General features: G+C 35.3%; 1 protein-coding gene across 5 annotated transcripts in view; it reads left to right on the forward strand.

Annotated features, from left to right (window-relative positions):
- The window catches only part of OSBPL9 (oxysterol binding protein like 9), a 176,829-nt gene that overhangs the window by 133,682 nt on the left and 24,560 nt on the right, over positions 1 to 18,587 (forward strand). For 4 of the 5 annotated variants that reach the window (XM_077779835.1, XM_077779837.1, XM_077779838.1 and 1 more), the window contains 6 exons: positions 568 to 615; positions 1,615 to 1,644; positions 2,998 to 3,048; positions 11,367 to 11,405; positions 14,907 to 14,997; positions 16,439 to 16,543. In XM_077779835.1, the coding sequence (XP_077635961.1) occupies positions 568 to 615; positions 1,615 to 1,644; positions 2,998 to 3,048; positions 11,367 to 11,405; positions 14,907 to 14,997; positions 16,439 to 16,543 (364 nt within the window). The remainder of the gene's footprint in view (positions 1 to 567; positions 616 to 1,614; positions 1,645 to 2,997; positions 3,049 to 11,366; positions 11,406 to 14,906; positions 14,998 to 16,438; positions 16,544 to 18,587) is intronic. The other variant, XM_077779836.1, reaches the window with a different exon arrangement.

An 18,587-nucleotide genomic window follows, 5' to 3' on the forward strand; every position in this document is an offset into this window, starting at 1 on the left:
GTGTATAATGTACTTTTTTGGTCATTAAAAAAATGTCTAGACATAATCAGAAGAAAGTATGACAAGATTAGATTCATATTCTGGTTTAAAGTTCTTTGAAACTGGTAAATTTTAAAGTGGTTCAATTTCTAAGGCCTTGGTTTTTCCATATTTGGGAGTGAGGGTTGGGAGAGGTGATTTCTCTACTTTATTAATACTGAAATTGTTTCTTTCAATTCCTACTTTAAAATTAATTATAAGCAAAAGTCCTGGGAAGAATATGGAGTGTTGATAAGCTTGGATCACAAAGCAGAAAAAACTTAGGTTTCAGTTGATATTTTAAGTTCAAAATGTTTTCTTTTGCTTGTAATTCTACCAGAGTAATTGAACTTGACCGCTTAAAATAATTCAGTAGAATTGGATTTGATATAGTTGTTTGGAAATATATATGTTAACTTAAAAATACATAAAGGTCATCCCTGGAAGAAATGTGTTCAAGAACTAAGGTTTGCTTTTCTATGTTTAGTAAATGTATACGATATGGTAAAGTGGCTTGATACTAAAATCAGTTTCTTTTTAATCCTGTAGCTTTTTGATGACAAACTTCAAAACTGCAAAGATGATGAACAGAGAAAGGTAAGTTCTGTAATCATTGTTTTGCCTTAAACCATTTTAAAACAAGGACCTTTTAGAGAAGTAACAGAAGGACCTCAATGTTTTGGCTACTATAGTACTACTATTTACTCTAAGTAAGTAGTACAGCTGTAGAGACCAGGGGGAAGTTTTCTGGTGAATTTCTGTTATGGTTTCATAATTAAATGAAAAGAGAAATGTACAGAATTTTTAATATGATGCCTTTTTGTTAAGTACCACCTTCCTAGGAGTAAGTTCTTTGTTCTGAGGTTTTAAATGTTGAAGGTAGAAAGTTTATTTTATTAAATTGATATGTGGTCACTTCAGATATTAGTAAACCAACTGGCAAGAATTTGCAGAATAAACAAGAAGCCACAGATGAGGAAACAAAACAAGAGTTGCTTTAATTATATTTCCACTATTGCCCACTCCTTTGAAATTCTGGCCATTACTTTGTAGTTTGAATATTGCTTTCTTCCAGTTAACATTTTTTCCTTGATGAGATTTCCTGATGCAGTATCATTTATTTTTGTGTGTTTCTTTTGACCATAGCTTTGCATTTGTCTCTTTTACACTTATGAATAGTATCTGTAACTCATGTTTAGCTCTCCTTCCATTCTTGGTTTTGGAATTTAGTCCCATGTCATTTTTAAACAACTTGGCAAAGTTTAAGGTGTATTTTAAAATCACATAGTGAATCAATCTATAGAAAAGGCACAACTTTTTAAATATAAAGAATAAGAATGTTTTGTATTATTACAAATGTTGAATTGAAATCACATGGATTTTATTTGCAGATGTTAATCCATAAAATGTCAATTTTTTATTTAAATGTTTGATATAAGTTTTAAAACGTATAACAAAAGTACTCCCTTCCCATCTTGCTTGTACTCAGAGTAATGAGTACATTTTAGTAAAATTAATTAAATGACAAGTAGAAAACAACAATGATATCTCTTTGTGCTACTCATTATTTCTGTTTAAACATCTCATTTTTCACAGAAAATTGAAACTCTCAAAGAAACAACAAATGTAAGTTATGTGTTTGATAAATTCTGGCTTTGCATTAGAAAGTGCTTAAAGTGCTATTTCTATTTTAAGCTGTCACTATTATTAAGAAAAATTGAGATTTTAATTTTTATGAATTTTTTACAAGGGTGTTTTCAGGGAACCTGGGTGACTTAGTTGGGCGTCTGACTCTTGATTTTAGCTCAGGTCATGATCTCGTGGTTCGTGAATTTTGAGCCCCACATCGGGCTCCATGCTGACAGTGCAGAGCCTGCTTTGGNATTAAAAAAATCTATTATTTTCTGAAGAAATTAAAAGGACTAAAATAATCCCTCTAATTGAAATAGACTTCATGTGCCATTTTATTGGTTTCTGGTCTTATTTGTCTGAGATTCTTGGATAAAAGGTGTCCTCCATGCACAATGTATATTCTCTTATAAGCTACTAATAAGAACTGTTTTGATAAAAGCCTTTTTAAAAACAGGCAAAGTAGTAGTTCTCTAGGTTCACCAGTATTGTGGTAGAATCTTTTACTCTTCATAATTCCATGAAAGTCTTGAATAGATGTTTTAGGAATTTATGTTAGGATTACCGCTGTTGATCTAAGAATTTGGAAGTTAATCAAACCCCTCTTTCTTTCTGTTTGAAGTGTTGAAACCCCATTTAGAATGTTATTCAGTATAAATTAACAATTTTTAGCATTCTTTTAAAATTTTTTTAAATTTTTATGAACATTGGGGTACATGTGCCCCTATGCATCAGCACTCCTGTATCCCTTGGGTAAATTCCTAGCAGTGCTATTGCCGAGTCTTAGGGGAGTTGTATTGTTAATTTTTTGAGGAATCTCCACTGTTTTCCAGAGGGGCTACACCAGTTTACATTCCCACCAACAATGTAGGAGGGTGCCCATTTCTCCACATCCTCACCAGCATCTAGAGTCTTCTGATTTGCTTTTAGCCACTCTGACAGGCGTGAGAGCTAGTGCGCATGCATTAAAATGGGGGAGGGGGTGCAGGGGGATACAGAGAGACAGGGAGACACAGAATCTGAAACAGGTTCCATGCTCTGAGCTATCCGCAGAGAGCGCCATGCAGGACTTGAACTCCTGAATTGCAAGATCATGACCTGAACCAAAGTCAGACACAACTGACTGAACCAGCCAGGTGCCCCTTTTTGGCATTCTTTAATGATTTATAGAATTGCTAATAAATCATCTGATGCTGTCAGTATAGTAGAACCCACTGGATATCCAGAGAGGGTATTTCTTGTGTAGTATAGACTTAAACTCTATACATTTGAACTGATTTTTATATTTTTAGTATCATATGACCATTTTATTTGGTGTAAGATCCTAAAATCAGTGTTCTGTTTTTATAGAGCATGGTAGAATCAATTAAACACTGCATTGTGTTGCTGCAGATTGCTAAAGTAAGTAAATTTTACTTTTGATTACTTTCATTTTAATGAAATTTAGAAATTGTAATAGCATTTCTCTTTAATAGCCAGGAGACCTGGTTTTGAAATATATTGCCTTTCTGTAGTAAATTGTGTTGTGGGATTCCTGGTACTATTGAACAACTATGTATTTGGATATTACCTTTCTTAGTAGCATGTACCTGTTTTTGATAAGGTAATTTCTTATATGGTGAGTGGGAAGGAAGGGAGCACGTTTGAATGACTCACTTCTTCCTTTCACTTTACCCATTATACTGCTTGGAGCAAGGACATACTTTGCAAAACCTTTCACAAAATGTTTTTCTTAGGAAAAAAAGGAATTAGATTTTAGCAAGAGTTCTTTTTCTCATCCATAATGAAGAGTTAGATGTATATATATATGTGTGTATGTGTGTATATATACAACATATATATATATTTGTTGTGTTACAGATTTTTTTCTGGTACTAAACTACATCAGTGAACCACTTCTTTAACTGCTGTGCCTCATTCATGCAATAAAATGTATTTTGAATTATTGTGGTGAGATAAAAATTTCATTGCTGTTGTGCCTGCTTTTCTGAAAAATTTTGGCGTATTCAACTTAAATGTAGATTTGATGGCCTGGTATTTTGAGAGAGAGACATTTTAATGTTTGAAAATAAGAATTAAAAAAAATTCCCCCATTATTTCTATCTGACTGTACCTCCATATTTCTAGCCCGTGGCTAGAAGAGGGTGGGCAGGCAATTCAGCAGCCAAGTTTGGAAATGATGTTTGTATGAGTTTTTAGTTACTGTCCTGTTTTTCTTATTCAGTCGCATATATTGTTTGCCCAGTAATGGTCATTTTTTAACTAGTATTGTTAATGACACAATTGTATAGGACAATCCATTTGTGCTTAAATACTAAGAATGTTCAGCATATAAGTTAAAGGAGGACAATATCATTTTCTTTTGAGGTTAAAGTGTCCAAACTTAAGGGTCGTGTTCACTTTCTAGGTTTTTTTTTTTTTTTTAATCACTATGCCTGATTTCCTGTGTATATGTCTAAAATTTTCATCTATTTTTATGGATCAGAATATATTTGAAAGGGAAGATAGGTTTGGGGGTATAAAAGAGGTGGTAAGTTTTTTGTTTTTCTTGACTGCACAATTACATGGGTAGCTGTGGGGCACCTTCTGTTACCAAAAGCCTCTACAGTAAATAGTTAAGTAGTGAATTACACCATGCTCAGTATGAGTAGGTAAGTATTTTAGGGATTCATACTGCCTTCTCTGGAAGATTAAGGAAGTACAAGAGCTGATAGTGTTTAGGTCAGTTTGGATAATCTCTACAAGCCATTTAAAACTTTAGATAGTTGTAAAACAAGACAGCCTAGCTTCTTTCAGTGGCTCACCTTTTAGCTTCCCATCAAGAACATTTTTGGTGTTTTCTTTGGAATGAGTTTCAATTCAAATTACTAATACTCCTTTTTAGAAGTTTCTACTATTTTTTAAAAAGATTTTTCATTTTTTAAGTAATCTCTACAAATGTGGGCCTCAAGAGCAGCATGCTCCACTGACAGAGCCAGCCAGGTGCTCAGTTTCTACTGGAAATCTCTACTGCTTAGTCTATACCTGCTACCTCTCTGGTTTTTTCTTTTTAGCCCAGCTTGGTAGACTTCTATTTCAAGGTCCTTTAGAATGGGTAACATAGATTAAGTAAGAAAATGGAGTTTGGCTTTTTAATTTTTTCCATGAGGAAAAAGCCTTTATTAAAGGCTTTCAGTGTACAAAAACATCCCTTAAATTATATATGTATTCTATATGAACTCTGTATCTTTAAATCTAATTTAAATGTAAATCAGATCATTTTACTTGCCTCCTCAAATCCCCCTAAATGGTTTCACATCTCCCTTAGAATGGAATCTAAACTACTTACAGTAACTTAGATCAATTGAACCATCACTGCCCTCTCACCTCATCTGACTTCACTTGATCACATTATTCCAACAACATTGACTTGTTTTCTTTTTCTCAGACAGGCCAGAAGTTTTCTGCTTCAGGGATTTATATTTACTTTCCCCTCTGCCTGGAAGGCACTTCCCCCAGATTTCCAGGACTCACTTTATTCAGATATCTGCCCACATGAAATCTCTTTGACTAGATAGACCTTCCTGACCACTCTACCTAAAATAATCTCTAACCTTCCATTGGTGTTCTTTTTCTTTATGACCTTGCATCACTAGCCAAATTCACATGCTATCTTGTTTACTGTCTATTTATACCTGATTATAATCTTAAGGATTTTGTCTTATTTACCACCATGTTAGTCTGCTTGGGCTGCCATAACAAACCATCACAGACTGGGTGGCTTAAACAACGAATTTATTTTTTCACAGTCTCGGAGGCTATAGAAGTTCAAGATCAGGGTTCCTGCCACTGGTTTCTGGTGAGGACTCTTTTTAGCTTGTAGACAGCCACCTTCTCACTATATCCTCATATGGGGCCTTTCCTTGATGGTGTGCATAAGGAACTATGAGAGAAAAGTGAGGGAGGGAGAGAGGGAAGGAGGAGGAGAAGGTTGAAAGGACAGAGGGAGACCGGGAGAGAGATGGTAAGGAGAGCTCTCTGGTATCTCATAAGGCCCCACTTTTAGGACCTTATTTAACCATAATTCACTTCATCAGATGCCTCATCTGCAAATACAGTCATACTGGGGATTAGGGCTTCATCTGAATTTGGTGGAGGGCGGAGCACACAAATATTCACTGCATAACACCACAGTATCCTTAGGGCCTAGAACAGTTGCCTGCCACATACATAGTAGGGGCCTGATAATTGTGAATTTTGACTTAATGTTTCTAATACATAATTTTTTATGGTTGCATAGTTCAGTGTTCGCACTCTATGTATGATTTTTTTTTTCAAGTCACCGCTCTGTTGTACTGTTGGTAAAAAAAAAAAAAAAGGGAGGACTTCTGTCTAATACTGATGGGAATATAAATTCTTAAAATCACTTTAGAGGACTGTTCTTCATTGGTGGCTTAATAAAATATAGAAATCAGCTACTTAGAGAATGTGTGCCACCTGAGACCCCAAGGCAGTATAAGAGGATAGCTAATTTGATGCCTTTTGTTGTTTGAAGTTTATTTAGTATTAGCTTCTTAGAGGCAGAATGCTATAGGTAGGATTTTAAATTCCTTCCAGTTTTGATTCTTTCATTTTAATTCTCCCAGAAGTTTTTCTTCTTCCTGAATGATTAATGCATTGGTTCCCAAACTTTGCTACCTGTTGGAATCACCTGAGAATCTTTAACAGTTCTCATGTCTGGCTCCCACTCCCAGACATTGTGTTGTAATTGCTATGGGGTGTTACCTGGGCTTTGGGATTTTAAACTCCCAGGTAGTCCTAATATGCAACAAAGTTTGGGTACTACTTGGGTCAGTGGGATTTTCAGATGGGCTATGTTAGCTCAGAAAACTTCATTCTTCATTTGTACCATAGATAGAGGCAGCTGTTGTTTCACTCATGGGAAATTGCAGAGCAAGTGGTAGGGGAAGGGGGTAAAGTAGAAATAATCTGGGAGACCCCTACATTTGAGGACTTAACCAATTCCTTATCAAGATTAGGTGATATGACCATATGCCATAATTCATATAAGCAAGTGAAATTAATTTTAATAACGTATCTTATTTAACCCAGTATATCCAAAATACTATTATTTCAACATATTTCATATTCTGTCTCTCTCTTTTTTTGTGTACTAAGTCTTCAATATCTTGGGTGTATATTACACTTTGAACTAGCCACATTTCAAGGGCTCAGTAGCCACTTATGACTAGTAGCTTCCAAACTGAACAGTACAGGTCTAGATTATCCTTTTGAAATAGATTGTGTAATTAAGTTGTCTTGGGATCTCAGGTTCTCCTCCCAGAATATTTTTCTTCATAGACTTTTTGGTTTTCATAAGTATTTGTTAATTTCTCATTAGACTTTTTAAAAACAGATTCACTGAGGGGCGCCTGGGTGGCTTAGTTGGTTAAGCGTCCAACTTTCGCTTAGGTCATGATCTCGCGGTTTGTGGGTTCGAGCCCTGCGTCAGGCTCTGTGCTGACAGCCAGCTCAGAGCCTGGAGCCTGTTTCAGTCTGTGACTCCCTCTCTCTCTGACCCTCCCCTGCTCACGCTGTCTCTCTCTCTCTCTCCTAGAAATAAATAAAGACGTTGAAAAAAAAATTAAAAAAAAAAACAACAGATTCACTGATACTAACTTACACACCATAAAGTTCACTCATTTAAAGTATACACTTGAGGGGCACCTGGGTGGCTTTGGTTAAGCGTCTGACTTTGGCTCAGGTCACGATCTCACGGTTCACAAGTTAGAGCTCCGTGTTGAGCTCTGTGCTTAGAGCCTGGAGCCTGCTTCAGACCCTGTCTCCCTCTCTCTCTACCCCTCCCCAACTCACGCTTAGTCTCTTTCTCAGAAAATGAGTAAACATTTAAAAAATTAAAAAAATAAAATGTACACTTCATTGGTTTTGGTATATTTACAAAGTTGTGCGTCATCACCATAATCAAAATATAGTACATTTTTATCACTCCAAAAAGAAACACTGTATGTATTAAGCAGTCACACCCTCTCTGTTCCTCTTTTCCTTGCCACCCTTGCCCCTACTCTGCCTCCAGTCCTGGCAACCACTAATCTACTGTTTCTAGATTTGCCTATTCTGGACATTTCATATAATTAGGATTAAATAATATATGGCCTTTTGTGACTGGCTTCTTTTATTTGGCATGTTTTCAAGGCTTATATTGTCACAGGTATCAAGACTTAATTACTTTTCATTTCTGAAAAATATTCCATTGAATGGGTATACTGCATTTTGTTCAGCAATTAATGAACATTTAGGTTGTTTCCCTTTTTTTGGCTACTGTGAATAATGCTACAGTGGATGTCTACATTAGAATGAATTTGTGTTGAGGTATGTTTTCATTTATTTTAACTGTATGCCTAGAAGTGGCATTAAGAGGGTCATATGGTAATAACTGTTTTAGAAACTGCCAAACTGGTTTTCAAAGCATCTACACCATTTTACAGTCCCACTCACAATATGTTAGAATTCCATTTTCTTTATGTCCTCAATGAATATTTGTGATTCTTTTTTTTTTTTTTTAAGTGGCTTAAAACAGCAGTCATTTATTAGCTCACAGTTTTGTAGATGACTCTAAGGTGATTGGGCTGGATTGTATGCTTAAGGATATCACAAAGCCCAAATCAGGGTTCTGGACAGATGGAACTACGTAGAGGCTCTGGGAAATAATCCACTTCTAGGCTTTTTCAGGTTGTTGGTGAATTCAGGTCTTGTTGTAGGACTGAGGACCCTATTTCCTTGTTGTTGGCTAGAACTCATTGTCAGCAACTAAAGGCTTCTGTCTCATCCTTGCACAGGCTCCCTCTGTCTTCAAAGCCAGCAGTGGCACATCATACCCTTTCATGGTTCACATTTCTGACCTCATCTCTCTTCTGCAACCAGGCAGGGAAAGCTCTCTGCTTTTAATCGCTCATGAGATTAGATCAGGTCCACCTGGGTAATGCCTCTGTCTTACAGTTAACTGTAAATGCAAACACCACATGATTTCACTTAAATGTGGAACCTGAAAAACAGAAAAATGAACAAGTAGAAACAGACCCATAAATGCAGAGAACAGCTGGTGGTTGCCAAAAAAGGGGGGTTAGAGGGTGGTGCAAAGTGAGTAAAGAAGAGTGAGAGGTTCAGGCTTTCAGTTATGGAATGAGTAAGTCATAGGGATAAAAGGTACAGCACAGGGAATGTACTCAATGGTATTGTAATAGTATGTTGACAAATGGTAGCTGCACTTCTGGTAAGCATAGCACAAAGTACAGAGTTGTCCAATTACTGTGTTGTACACCTGAAACTATGTAACATTGTATGTCAGCTATACTTTAATAAATAAAACAATGACGTATCCATAGAACCTGTGAATATGATTAGATCACTCCTATGATTGTCTTATTGATTGTCTTATTGATTATAGCCATTCTGGTAGCATCTCAGGGTTTTCATTTGAGTTTTCCTAAGGAATAGTGATGTTCATGATCTTTTCATGTGCTTATTAGCCATTAATACATCTTTGGGAAGATATCTATTCAAATTCTTTGCCCATTTTTTAGTTGTTTTGTTTTAAATCTCATTGAGTTGTAGGAGTGAATTTCTGTGTTTTAAATATACATCCTTATCTGTGATTTGCAAATTTTTCTTCAAGTTTGTGGGTTTTCTTTTCTCTTTTTTGATAGCATCCTGAGAAGCATGCATATTTTTATTTTTGATTAAGTCTAGTTCTTGTGCCTTTGGTGACTTACCTGAGAAAGTTATTGCCTAATCCTGGATCACAAAGGTTTATTCCTGTGTTTTCTTCTTAGACTTTTATAGTTTTAGCTCTTGTATTTGTGTGTGATCCACTTTGAATTCATCTTTGTGGTGTGAGTTAGGGGTCTAAATTGATTTTTCTGCATGTAGGTATCCAGTTGTCCCAGCCTCATCTGTTGAATTTCCTCAAACTTGAACTAGAAATTTTCTTTCATCAAAAGATGTTTATTTGTTTCATTAACTAGTAAGTGTATTGGTCCTTAATTATGAGGCTTTTACTAGACTATATTGCCTTATTAGAGAGATGGGGATATATTTCATGTATTTTATTGGTAGGTATGGTTTTAAAAATACTGGAGTCTACAATTGTGGTCAGAAGTCTTTCCAGATTATGTTGTGCTAATGTTTTTGTTCATTATCATATTTCCAGATCTCAGTCATGCCTGGTATGTTCAGAGAAGAGAATAGGTACAGTTTATTAGAGCAAAGGATCCAAAGCAAAATCAGCAAAGGAGAAAGGCACATGGGGCAAAACCCAGAGAAAACCAGGCACAGCCTTCTGGCTATCTTCTCCCAGCAGACTTAATATGTAATATGCTTAATTCCTCCAGTAACAAATTGTGACAACATATGTAAAATGTTGTCTACCAGGGAAGCTCATTAAAGACTCAACACCATGGAGCCTTGTCATGTAAGCACTTTTTACATAGCATTTATCAAGATTCCAGACTTAGAGAAGGAAAGCAGGTTGTCAACATAAACAAACTTTGCTTAGACAGTTTAGGCACAGTGAACCACCCTTATCAGATAGAATGGTGGGAACCCTCCTTAAATCCAAGTTCCCAGTCACTAACCAAAGGCCAGCTTTGTAGACAGACAGGCCTGCTTTGTTAATGCCCACACTTATTCCCAAATCTTCAAAGTGCTCTTAGTTGACCCTTTAATATGAAGATTTCTGAGTAAACTCAGTAGTTAAAGAAAAAGCTATAGATAAATGAGATAGAACATGGACATTGTTTAAAACCAAGACCAGATATTGGTTTCTATTAAAACTTTTAAACATCCTCATACTATGGAGTTGAAACATTAAACAGTTTTATTTAAAATTAAATCACTGTATAATGCAGATAGGTGGATTATAATTACAGAAATGAATATGTGTTGGTAACTTTCCACCACCTTCTTCCTAGAGTACATTCTTGGAGAAGCAAGGCAAAGTAGTGTATTAGTTAAGAACATGAGTTCTGAAAATGGACTATGGAATCCTGGCTCCCTGCCTCCTCTGTCTGTCTCAATTTTCTCATATATCCAATGGGAATAATAATAGTACCTACCTTATAGAGTTGTTGGTGGAATAAGTGAAATAATAAATTCAAAGTATTTGCTAGGCAATAAGTGTTAGCTCCTGTGTCATTCCATGGATACAGTGATTACATTCACTGAAACAAAAATCAAACTCATCTATTTAGAAAAGTATAATTCTGGGCCCACAGCCAGATTTAGGAAATTGTGTTTCCTCCCAAGTTTTTAAGGGTATATGATTGTCATCTTAAGAAAGTGCAGTGATAATTTGAGGGTTAAATATAAAATTAAACCTAGAAATATTCAGGGTCTTCCATCTTAAATTAGTGTATCTGCTTTTAATAATTGGTACCAAGATGACTACACAGTTCCATAAGATCTTTTATAACGAACTTAATGAAATACCTGTGTAGAAAAATAATTGCCATGCTGTTGGTGGGGTTTGTTTTTTAGCCAGTGATAGAATTATGTTTGGTTAGCAGTATACAAATGGAATTACAATCTTAGTAGAAGCCGGGAGAGAGTTTTTTTTAACATTGTTACTTACCTAGTAAAATAAGCTTTCTTAATAGAGAAGAAAGTACAGAGGGAGTTATTTAAATAAAAGAATGAAGTTAATATTTTTAACATTTCTCCTTAAGGACCAGTGTAATGCGGAGAAGCACGCAGATGGAATTATAGTAAGTTTAATCTAATCTTTTTGTTTCCCTTTACTTCTGCAGAGCATTATAACCAGTCATGTCAGGAGAAGCCTGAACTTCTACTCATTTTTCAACACAAATTTCTCTGTCCACCTACTCACTGCTTTTTGTTGTTGACTCTTGCAATTTTCTTTAAGCTTCTAAAGTTGGCCATCTTTCAGCAATCATTTGGAGGGGAAATGTTAAAATTTTTCTAAGTGTTGATTCAGATCGAATCACTTTGCATGTGTTAACATGAAGGGTTAATCATGATGTGAAAATGCAGCTTTTATGACTAAGGCATAACTCACAATGCTACTGTCAAACTTTTTTTCTCAGATGAAAGCAGAAGGGGAGGGATACAATATTGAAACATATCTTAATCTATGTTAATATGTTTAATGGTTTCCATTTCATTTTTAGATTTTGTGTATTGTGCTAACTGTCATTGCTACTGCAGTATATATTGCATCTTTATTGGAACAAAGTGCACCATGAATTCTTTCACTTCTAGCCATTTTCTTATTCTCTTCTCCCCCTTGGCTTTATACTCTTCCCTTAAATTCAACTTCTACTTTAAAAAGAAAAGAAAATTTTATTGTTGGTATGTCCCATCTGGAATAAAAGTTAGAGTCTGAAGATTTGTAGTTGGAGCTACCCTATTTTTATGGTAAATGAGTGACTTCTGTTTAGACTGTATTTCTAAAGCAGGGGGCAGCCTCTTTTTTTGTTTTGAGACTTTACAAATGCCAGCTTGTCTGAGATCTGGAAACTCTTCAAAATCTTCAAAACCAACTCATGATTATACTTGAAAGGATAAGTGTGTTATCTTTATATTTGTTTTAAAATGAAAAAAAGTTAAAAATTTGTGTTATTTGCATATTTCTTAAGGCAAAGATAATAGAAGCATTTTTAAAATTTGAATTAAAGGCATTAGAATTTTTATCTCTTTTCATAGTGTGAGTCAAGTTTGAGCCATGGTGATTTAATACAAATATGTCATATATACAATGTAATGTAGTATCCCTTCCTGAGATAATCACTTAAGGTTGTAACCCTCATGGAAAATTTACGTTATTATTATTAGTTATTTTTTATTATCTTAAAAAGATAGAGTTTTATAAAGCATACCAAATATATTTGATCATTTACAGTTAAAAACATCTAGAAAGTCTACGCTCAAAGAAAACCTAAACCTGTAGAAAACAAATATATTTGAATCACGTCATCAAAGACTATAACATTTTTCCTTAAGAGTTTTTAAAGAAAGAGTTTTAAAAAGAAAGGAAATGTTCATGGTTTAAATCTTGGACCCACACATCTAGAGTCTGGCCTTGCTACTCACTAGCTGTGACCTTAGGCAAGTTACTCAACCTTTGAGCCTTAGTTTTCTCATCTATAAAGAAAAGTGACTAGATCTGCCTCAAAACGTTGTTGTAAGTTACTGAATGAGCACAGAATCAATAAATGTTCTCTATACATACACACATTTTAATATAGTTTATAATTTATTGCATGAATTTTATAAATGTCTTAACAGATTAGAGCTGAGTATTATTTATTTGCACTTCTAAAGCACTGCACATATATTTTCAAAGCAAGGTGTAGAATGTAATTTGATGTATTTTAGCCTGAAATTGATTGAACAAGGACTGTAGATAAGTATGGAGCAGTTATAACTTCTGTAACAACAAGCCACAAAAGATATATGGTACCTTTAATACTCATGCAAAAAGGTCTAAAAGTATTTTCTTTGGTTGACAAGCCTAATCTTTAGAACGTTTCACCTGGAAAACAAAAGATTACATTCAAAAGATAGAATTCTGTTGTTCCCTTTTCCCAAAGTTATTTCACTAGTAATTTTTCTTATATAAAAGATGAGGATAAGGAGATGACATATTCTCCTTCTTTTGGATCAAAGTATTAATGGCAAGATTTTGCCTTTGAAAACTCCTGGAGTTCTTTGGAGAAAACCACTAGGTAAAAACGGAATTTATTTTAAGAACAACTCCAGGACTTGTTGAGACACTTGTTATTATGTCCTGGTCCAGTTATCGGAAAATAGAATCATAAAGTAATAATCAGAAAGTCCCTTTTAGAACATATATTCCAGGAATTTCTTCAATTTATACACTGGGAAAGTGTGGACCACAGCAGATAAGATACTTGCCAGATCCTTGGTAGAAGAAAAATTCTAAGGAATTAAAATTTCTAATCTATTTCTCTGCTTTTCTCAGTGCTTCAAAACCTTCCATACTTCATTTTAGTAGGGCATTTATTATTAGTGATTGTTTTCAGGGTCTTTTCTCTAAGTGTCCTATTTTTCCTCTTAGAATATTAGGTAGGCTATTGTAGTGACAAGCATCAGAATTCTTGTGTTCAAATCAGTGGATTTAAGAGATCTGACTTAGTGATTTTTAAATTTATGCAGAGAGGAGGTTTAAGAAAAAAATTTTTTTGTACTTAGAAATTAAATGAGAATGCTATAAAATCTGTCCCATTATATCAGTTATTGCTAGCGGCTTCTAAATTTTATGAACACTTTTGGGGCTCATTCATCAGTAAAATATTTCTCTTCTGATTCTATTTTAATATTTTCTGTTATAAGCCCTCCCTAATACATATTTGAAATGTAGTTTTCTGGGTCAAGGAAAGCTAAAGAACTAAAAATTTTATTTCTTGGGTTTTAACTGATAGAGTCTTCTAAATGAGAGATCTAAACTTTACTCTAGCAAGGACCTTAGTTTAAAACCTTCCACTTCCTCCAAATAAAAAAACATCAGTAAACTATGGAGTCTTGTTTTTAAAATGCTGCTGTACTGGCAGAATAATTTCTTGGCTTGAAATTAGAAACACTTAGATTTTTTTCCCCCTCTAAAATTGTAACTACATGTTTATTTTTTCTTCTTCTAAATCTTCAAAAATGAAGCCTTCTTCCCGTCATCCCCTGATTAGAATATACATCTCTTTGCTTTTGATCACTGTAAAATTAGATGCCTATACTGTGTATACACAGTATTAGAAGGTGGCAGTGGTGTAAGATAAAATCCTAATGATGCAGGTAAATTTGCGAGTTATAGTTGTACTATTTATTAATACCAAAGCAAGAGAGAGCATTTCTCTATCTTTGATAGAGAAACAATATTTGTGGTGAATTGAGAATTAAGTGAGAAGCACTGAACTAAATTGAGACATTATTGTTGTGGTTTCCTGAAAATTTCCCATACTTTTTTACAATTCTGCAAGTTTTCCATTTAGTTTTACCTCTCTATATGACAGAGACTCTTCATTTTCCTTCCTTACTACATTTTTGTTTTTTTTTTAGGAAATTATTCTGTATTGTATAAGTGTTTCATTTCCTCCTTGCATTTTGATCAGCATATCTATACAGCCACCCTCAGGACTTTGCTGTCAGAAATGTGGGCATTTCGTACATTAGGGAGGGTCAGCACTGGAAGGGCATTTAATTAACAATAACTATACTGTGCTTCTTTATCTCAGAGTACTATTAATCCTGTAGATGCAATATATCAGCCTAGTCCCTTGGAACCTGTGATCAACACAATGCCTACTCAGACTGTCTTACCTCCAGGTATGGTATTTCACAGATTCATTGATTAGAAAAAACTTAATTTGTATGGCTGTCATAGTAATCTTGAAGGTCTCATTTTTGTTTTTTTGATAAGTAAAAGGAACCACAAAAAAAAACGGTACAGCAGAAAATGAACTGGAAAAAGATAATATTTTGTTATTGGGCTTTTAAAAATGTTTCTTTTATTTTTGAGAGAGAGGGAGAGCACAAGTGGCGGAAGGGCAGAGAGAGAGAGGGAGACACAGAATCTGAGTCAGATACTTCACTGAGTGAGCCACCCAGGCGCTCCAGTATTGGGGCTTTTTTAATACAATGAAAGAGCTTTTGGTTTTCCAAGTAAGATAGAAGAAAAACATGGTTACCAAGACTTGGGTTAGCTGGTGGGACAGAATCCTATGACCCAGGATTCATGCTACCAAAGAAAGCTTAATATACCTTGATCTACCTTGATCTTCAAGTATGAAGGTAATCCAGAAATTTTCTATTTTGGGGTACTCTTAATAGCTATGAAGAATACAAATGGTTTCTTCTTCATGGTGGATTCTTTGGTAATAGAAGGGAAGAGTGAAATTCGTGATGCCTACTGATTAGATAGACATGAATTTTTAAGTATAGAGTAATAAATAGTATTTTTTTTTTTGAACTGGCAAAAGAAGACTTAGGGACAATACCCATATATGCCAATTCCTCCTCTAAGCTTTTGTGGCAGCCAGCATTTTTGTGCTCTCAATGATGTAGTTAAGTCAGAAATTGTAATGAAAAAAAATCCCTTTAAAAATACTTAGAAGTATTTGAAATCCTTTTGTGAACTTTTTAAAATTTTAAAAAAAATTTTTTTAAAATTTTTAAAAAAATTTTTTTAAAATTTTTGAGAGAGCGAGAGAGAGCCCACAGAGGGAGGGACGGTGGGGGTGGGGGGGGTGGCAGAGAGAATTCCAAGCAGGCTTCTTGCTTATTAGCACAGGGCCTGATACGGGGCTTGAACTCACAAACTGTGAGATCGTGACCTGAGCTAAAATCAAGAGCCAGACACTTAACCAACTGAGCTACCTAGGCACTCCTGTGAATTTTGACTCCTTAAGAGAATGAGCTTACTATCTTGTGGGGCTAAAGAGGAAGTACTGTGCCCCTTTTTAAAATGGTTTTATGTGGTTTAATACTTAGAAAGCCTTTATCATCAGAAGCATTTACTAATGTTACAGAGCATTTTTACTCAGATACTGGCCTACACTGGATATCCTGTCTAATGTCTTAGTACTCAATAGCCTGTCATTGAGTTTAAAGGGGATAGAGGGTCTTGAAGGAGTAACCTGGAACTTGACTTAATGGAAGACAGTTTCATAAATTCCTGATCTTTAGGATTTTGAATCGCACACAGTTTCAGCTAACAGAGTTGTGTCTGGCTTTTTCTCTAATTTTTTTATATGTTTAAATCTTCTAGAACCTGCTCCATTGTGTAAGTCAGAGCAGCGTCCATCTTCCCTACCAGTTGGACCTGTATTAGCCACCTTGGGACATCATCAGACTCCAACACCAAATAGTACAGGTACAGATTTGTGTAACTTTTCTCTTTCTTTTTTTTAGTGTTTGTTTATTTTTGGGAGAGTGCAAGTGGAGAAAGGTCAGCGAGCGGGGGGGACAGATAATCCAAAACAGGCTCTGCACTGACAGCAGTGAGCCCATTGTAGGGCTCAAACTTACGAACTGAGAGATCATGACCTGAGCTGAGGTCAGATGCTCAACTGACTAAGCCATACAGGTGCCCCTGTGTAATTTCTTTAATTCTCATGAGTCCCCATTAACATTTAAGACAGGTGTTTGATTGCTGATGGGAAAAAGGATGAAGAAATGTGTATTTGTGTTGGAGCTATCATAATTTTACCATTACAGTTCTATACATGAAGTGGTTAACTTTGTGATAGAACTAGAAGCTTTAAAAATTGTATTTTACATGAAATATTCCAAGATTTTGTTTGTTTACCTTAAGAAAGGATTTATTTTGGAGCACTTGGGTGGCTCAGTTGGTTAAGCCTCTGACTCTTGATTTCCACTCAGGTCATGATCTCACAGGAGTTTGAGCTCTGCATTGGGCTCTATGCTGACAGCACGGTGCCTGGTTGGGATTCTCTCACTCCCTTTCTCTCTGCCTCTCCCCTGCTCGCTGTCCCCACACACACTCTCTCTGTTTCTAGATAAACATTTTTAAAAATGTGCTCAAGTCATATTTGTATACTTTATTATTGTAAAGGAATCAGTACAGAAATATAGAGAACAAGAGCTAAAAGTCCTCCTTATTGTTCCCTCTTTCATTTGCATGTATTTACATGTATTTCATGTATATATGTACATATATACCTATATTGTGTATCTTTTTTCAATTACAAAACTTAATTGTTTTAATTTTCGAGCATACTTGACAGTGTTGCATTAGTTTCAGGTGTGCAACTTAGTGATTTGGCAGGTTTATATATTATGCTGTTTCCTCAAGTGTAGCTACCACCTGTCCTGTTATATCAATATTACAATAGCATTGACTGCATTTCTTATGCTGTGCCTTTTATTCCTGTGGCTTATTCATTGTATAACTGGAAGCCTGGATTTCCTTCTTCACCCATTTTTCTCACCCCTTCACTCCCTTCCTGTCTGGCAACCATCAGTTTGTTCTCTGTATTTATAGGTCTGATTCTGCTTTTTGTTTGTTTATTCATTTGGGTTCTTTCTTTCCCTCTCTCTCTCTCCCTCTCTCTCTGTCCCTCTCTCTCTCTCCCTCTCTCTTTCTTTTGATTCCACTTATGAATGGAGTCATGTGGTGTTTGTCTTTCTCAGTTAGACTTGTTTCACTTAGCATAATACCCTCTAGGTTCATCCGTGTTGTCTCAAATGGCACAGTCTTGTCCCTTTTATGGCTGTGTAATATTCGTGTGTGTGTGTGTGTGTGTGTGTGTGTATCACATTTCTTTATTCACCTAATGATGGACACTTAGGTTGCTTCCATATCTTGGTTGTTGAATATAATGCTGCAGTGGGTATGAGAGTGCATCTATCTTTTTGAATTAGTGTTATCATTGTCAACACTTGTTATTTCTTGTCATTTTGACTTTAGCCATTCTGTCTGGTACAAGGCAATATCTCATTGTGGCTTTTGGTTTGCCTTTCAGTGATTTGTGATATTGAGCATCTTTTTATGCCTGTTGGCTATCTGTATGTCTTCTTCGGAAAAATGTTTACTCAGGTCCTCTGCCCCTTTTTAAATCAGATTACTTGGGGTTTTTCATGTTGAGTCATGTAAATTCTTTATATTTTTGGATATTAACCCCTTACCAGATATATCATTTGCAAATATCTTCTCCCATTTAGTAGGTTGTCTTTTTGCTTTGTCTAAAGTTTCCTTTGCTGTGCAAGCTTTTTATTTTTAGGTGTGCCTGGATAGCTTAGTTGGTTAAGTGTAAGACTCTTGATCCTGTCAGCTCAGGTCTTGATCTCAGGATTGTGAGCTCAAGCTCCACATTGGACTCTATGCTGGGCATGAAGACTACTTTAAAAAAAAAAAAAAAAAAAAAAAAAAAATTTTTTTTTTGTTGTTTCCCCAA

The sequence above is a fragment of the Crocuta crocuta genome, unplaced genomic scaffold (genome assembly GCF_008692635.1).
Source record: "Crocuta crocuta isolate KB4526 unplaced genomic scaffold, BGI_CrCroc_1.0 scaffold168, whole genome shotgun sequence".
Classification (NCBI taxonomy): Eukaryota; Metazoa; Chordata; class Mammalia; order Carnivora; family Hyaenidae; genus Crocuta; species Crocuta crocuta.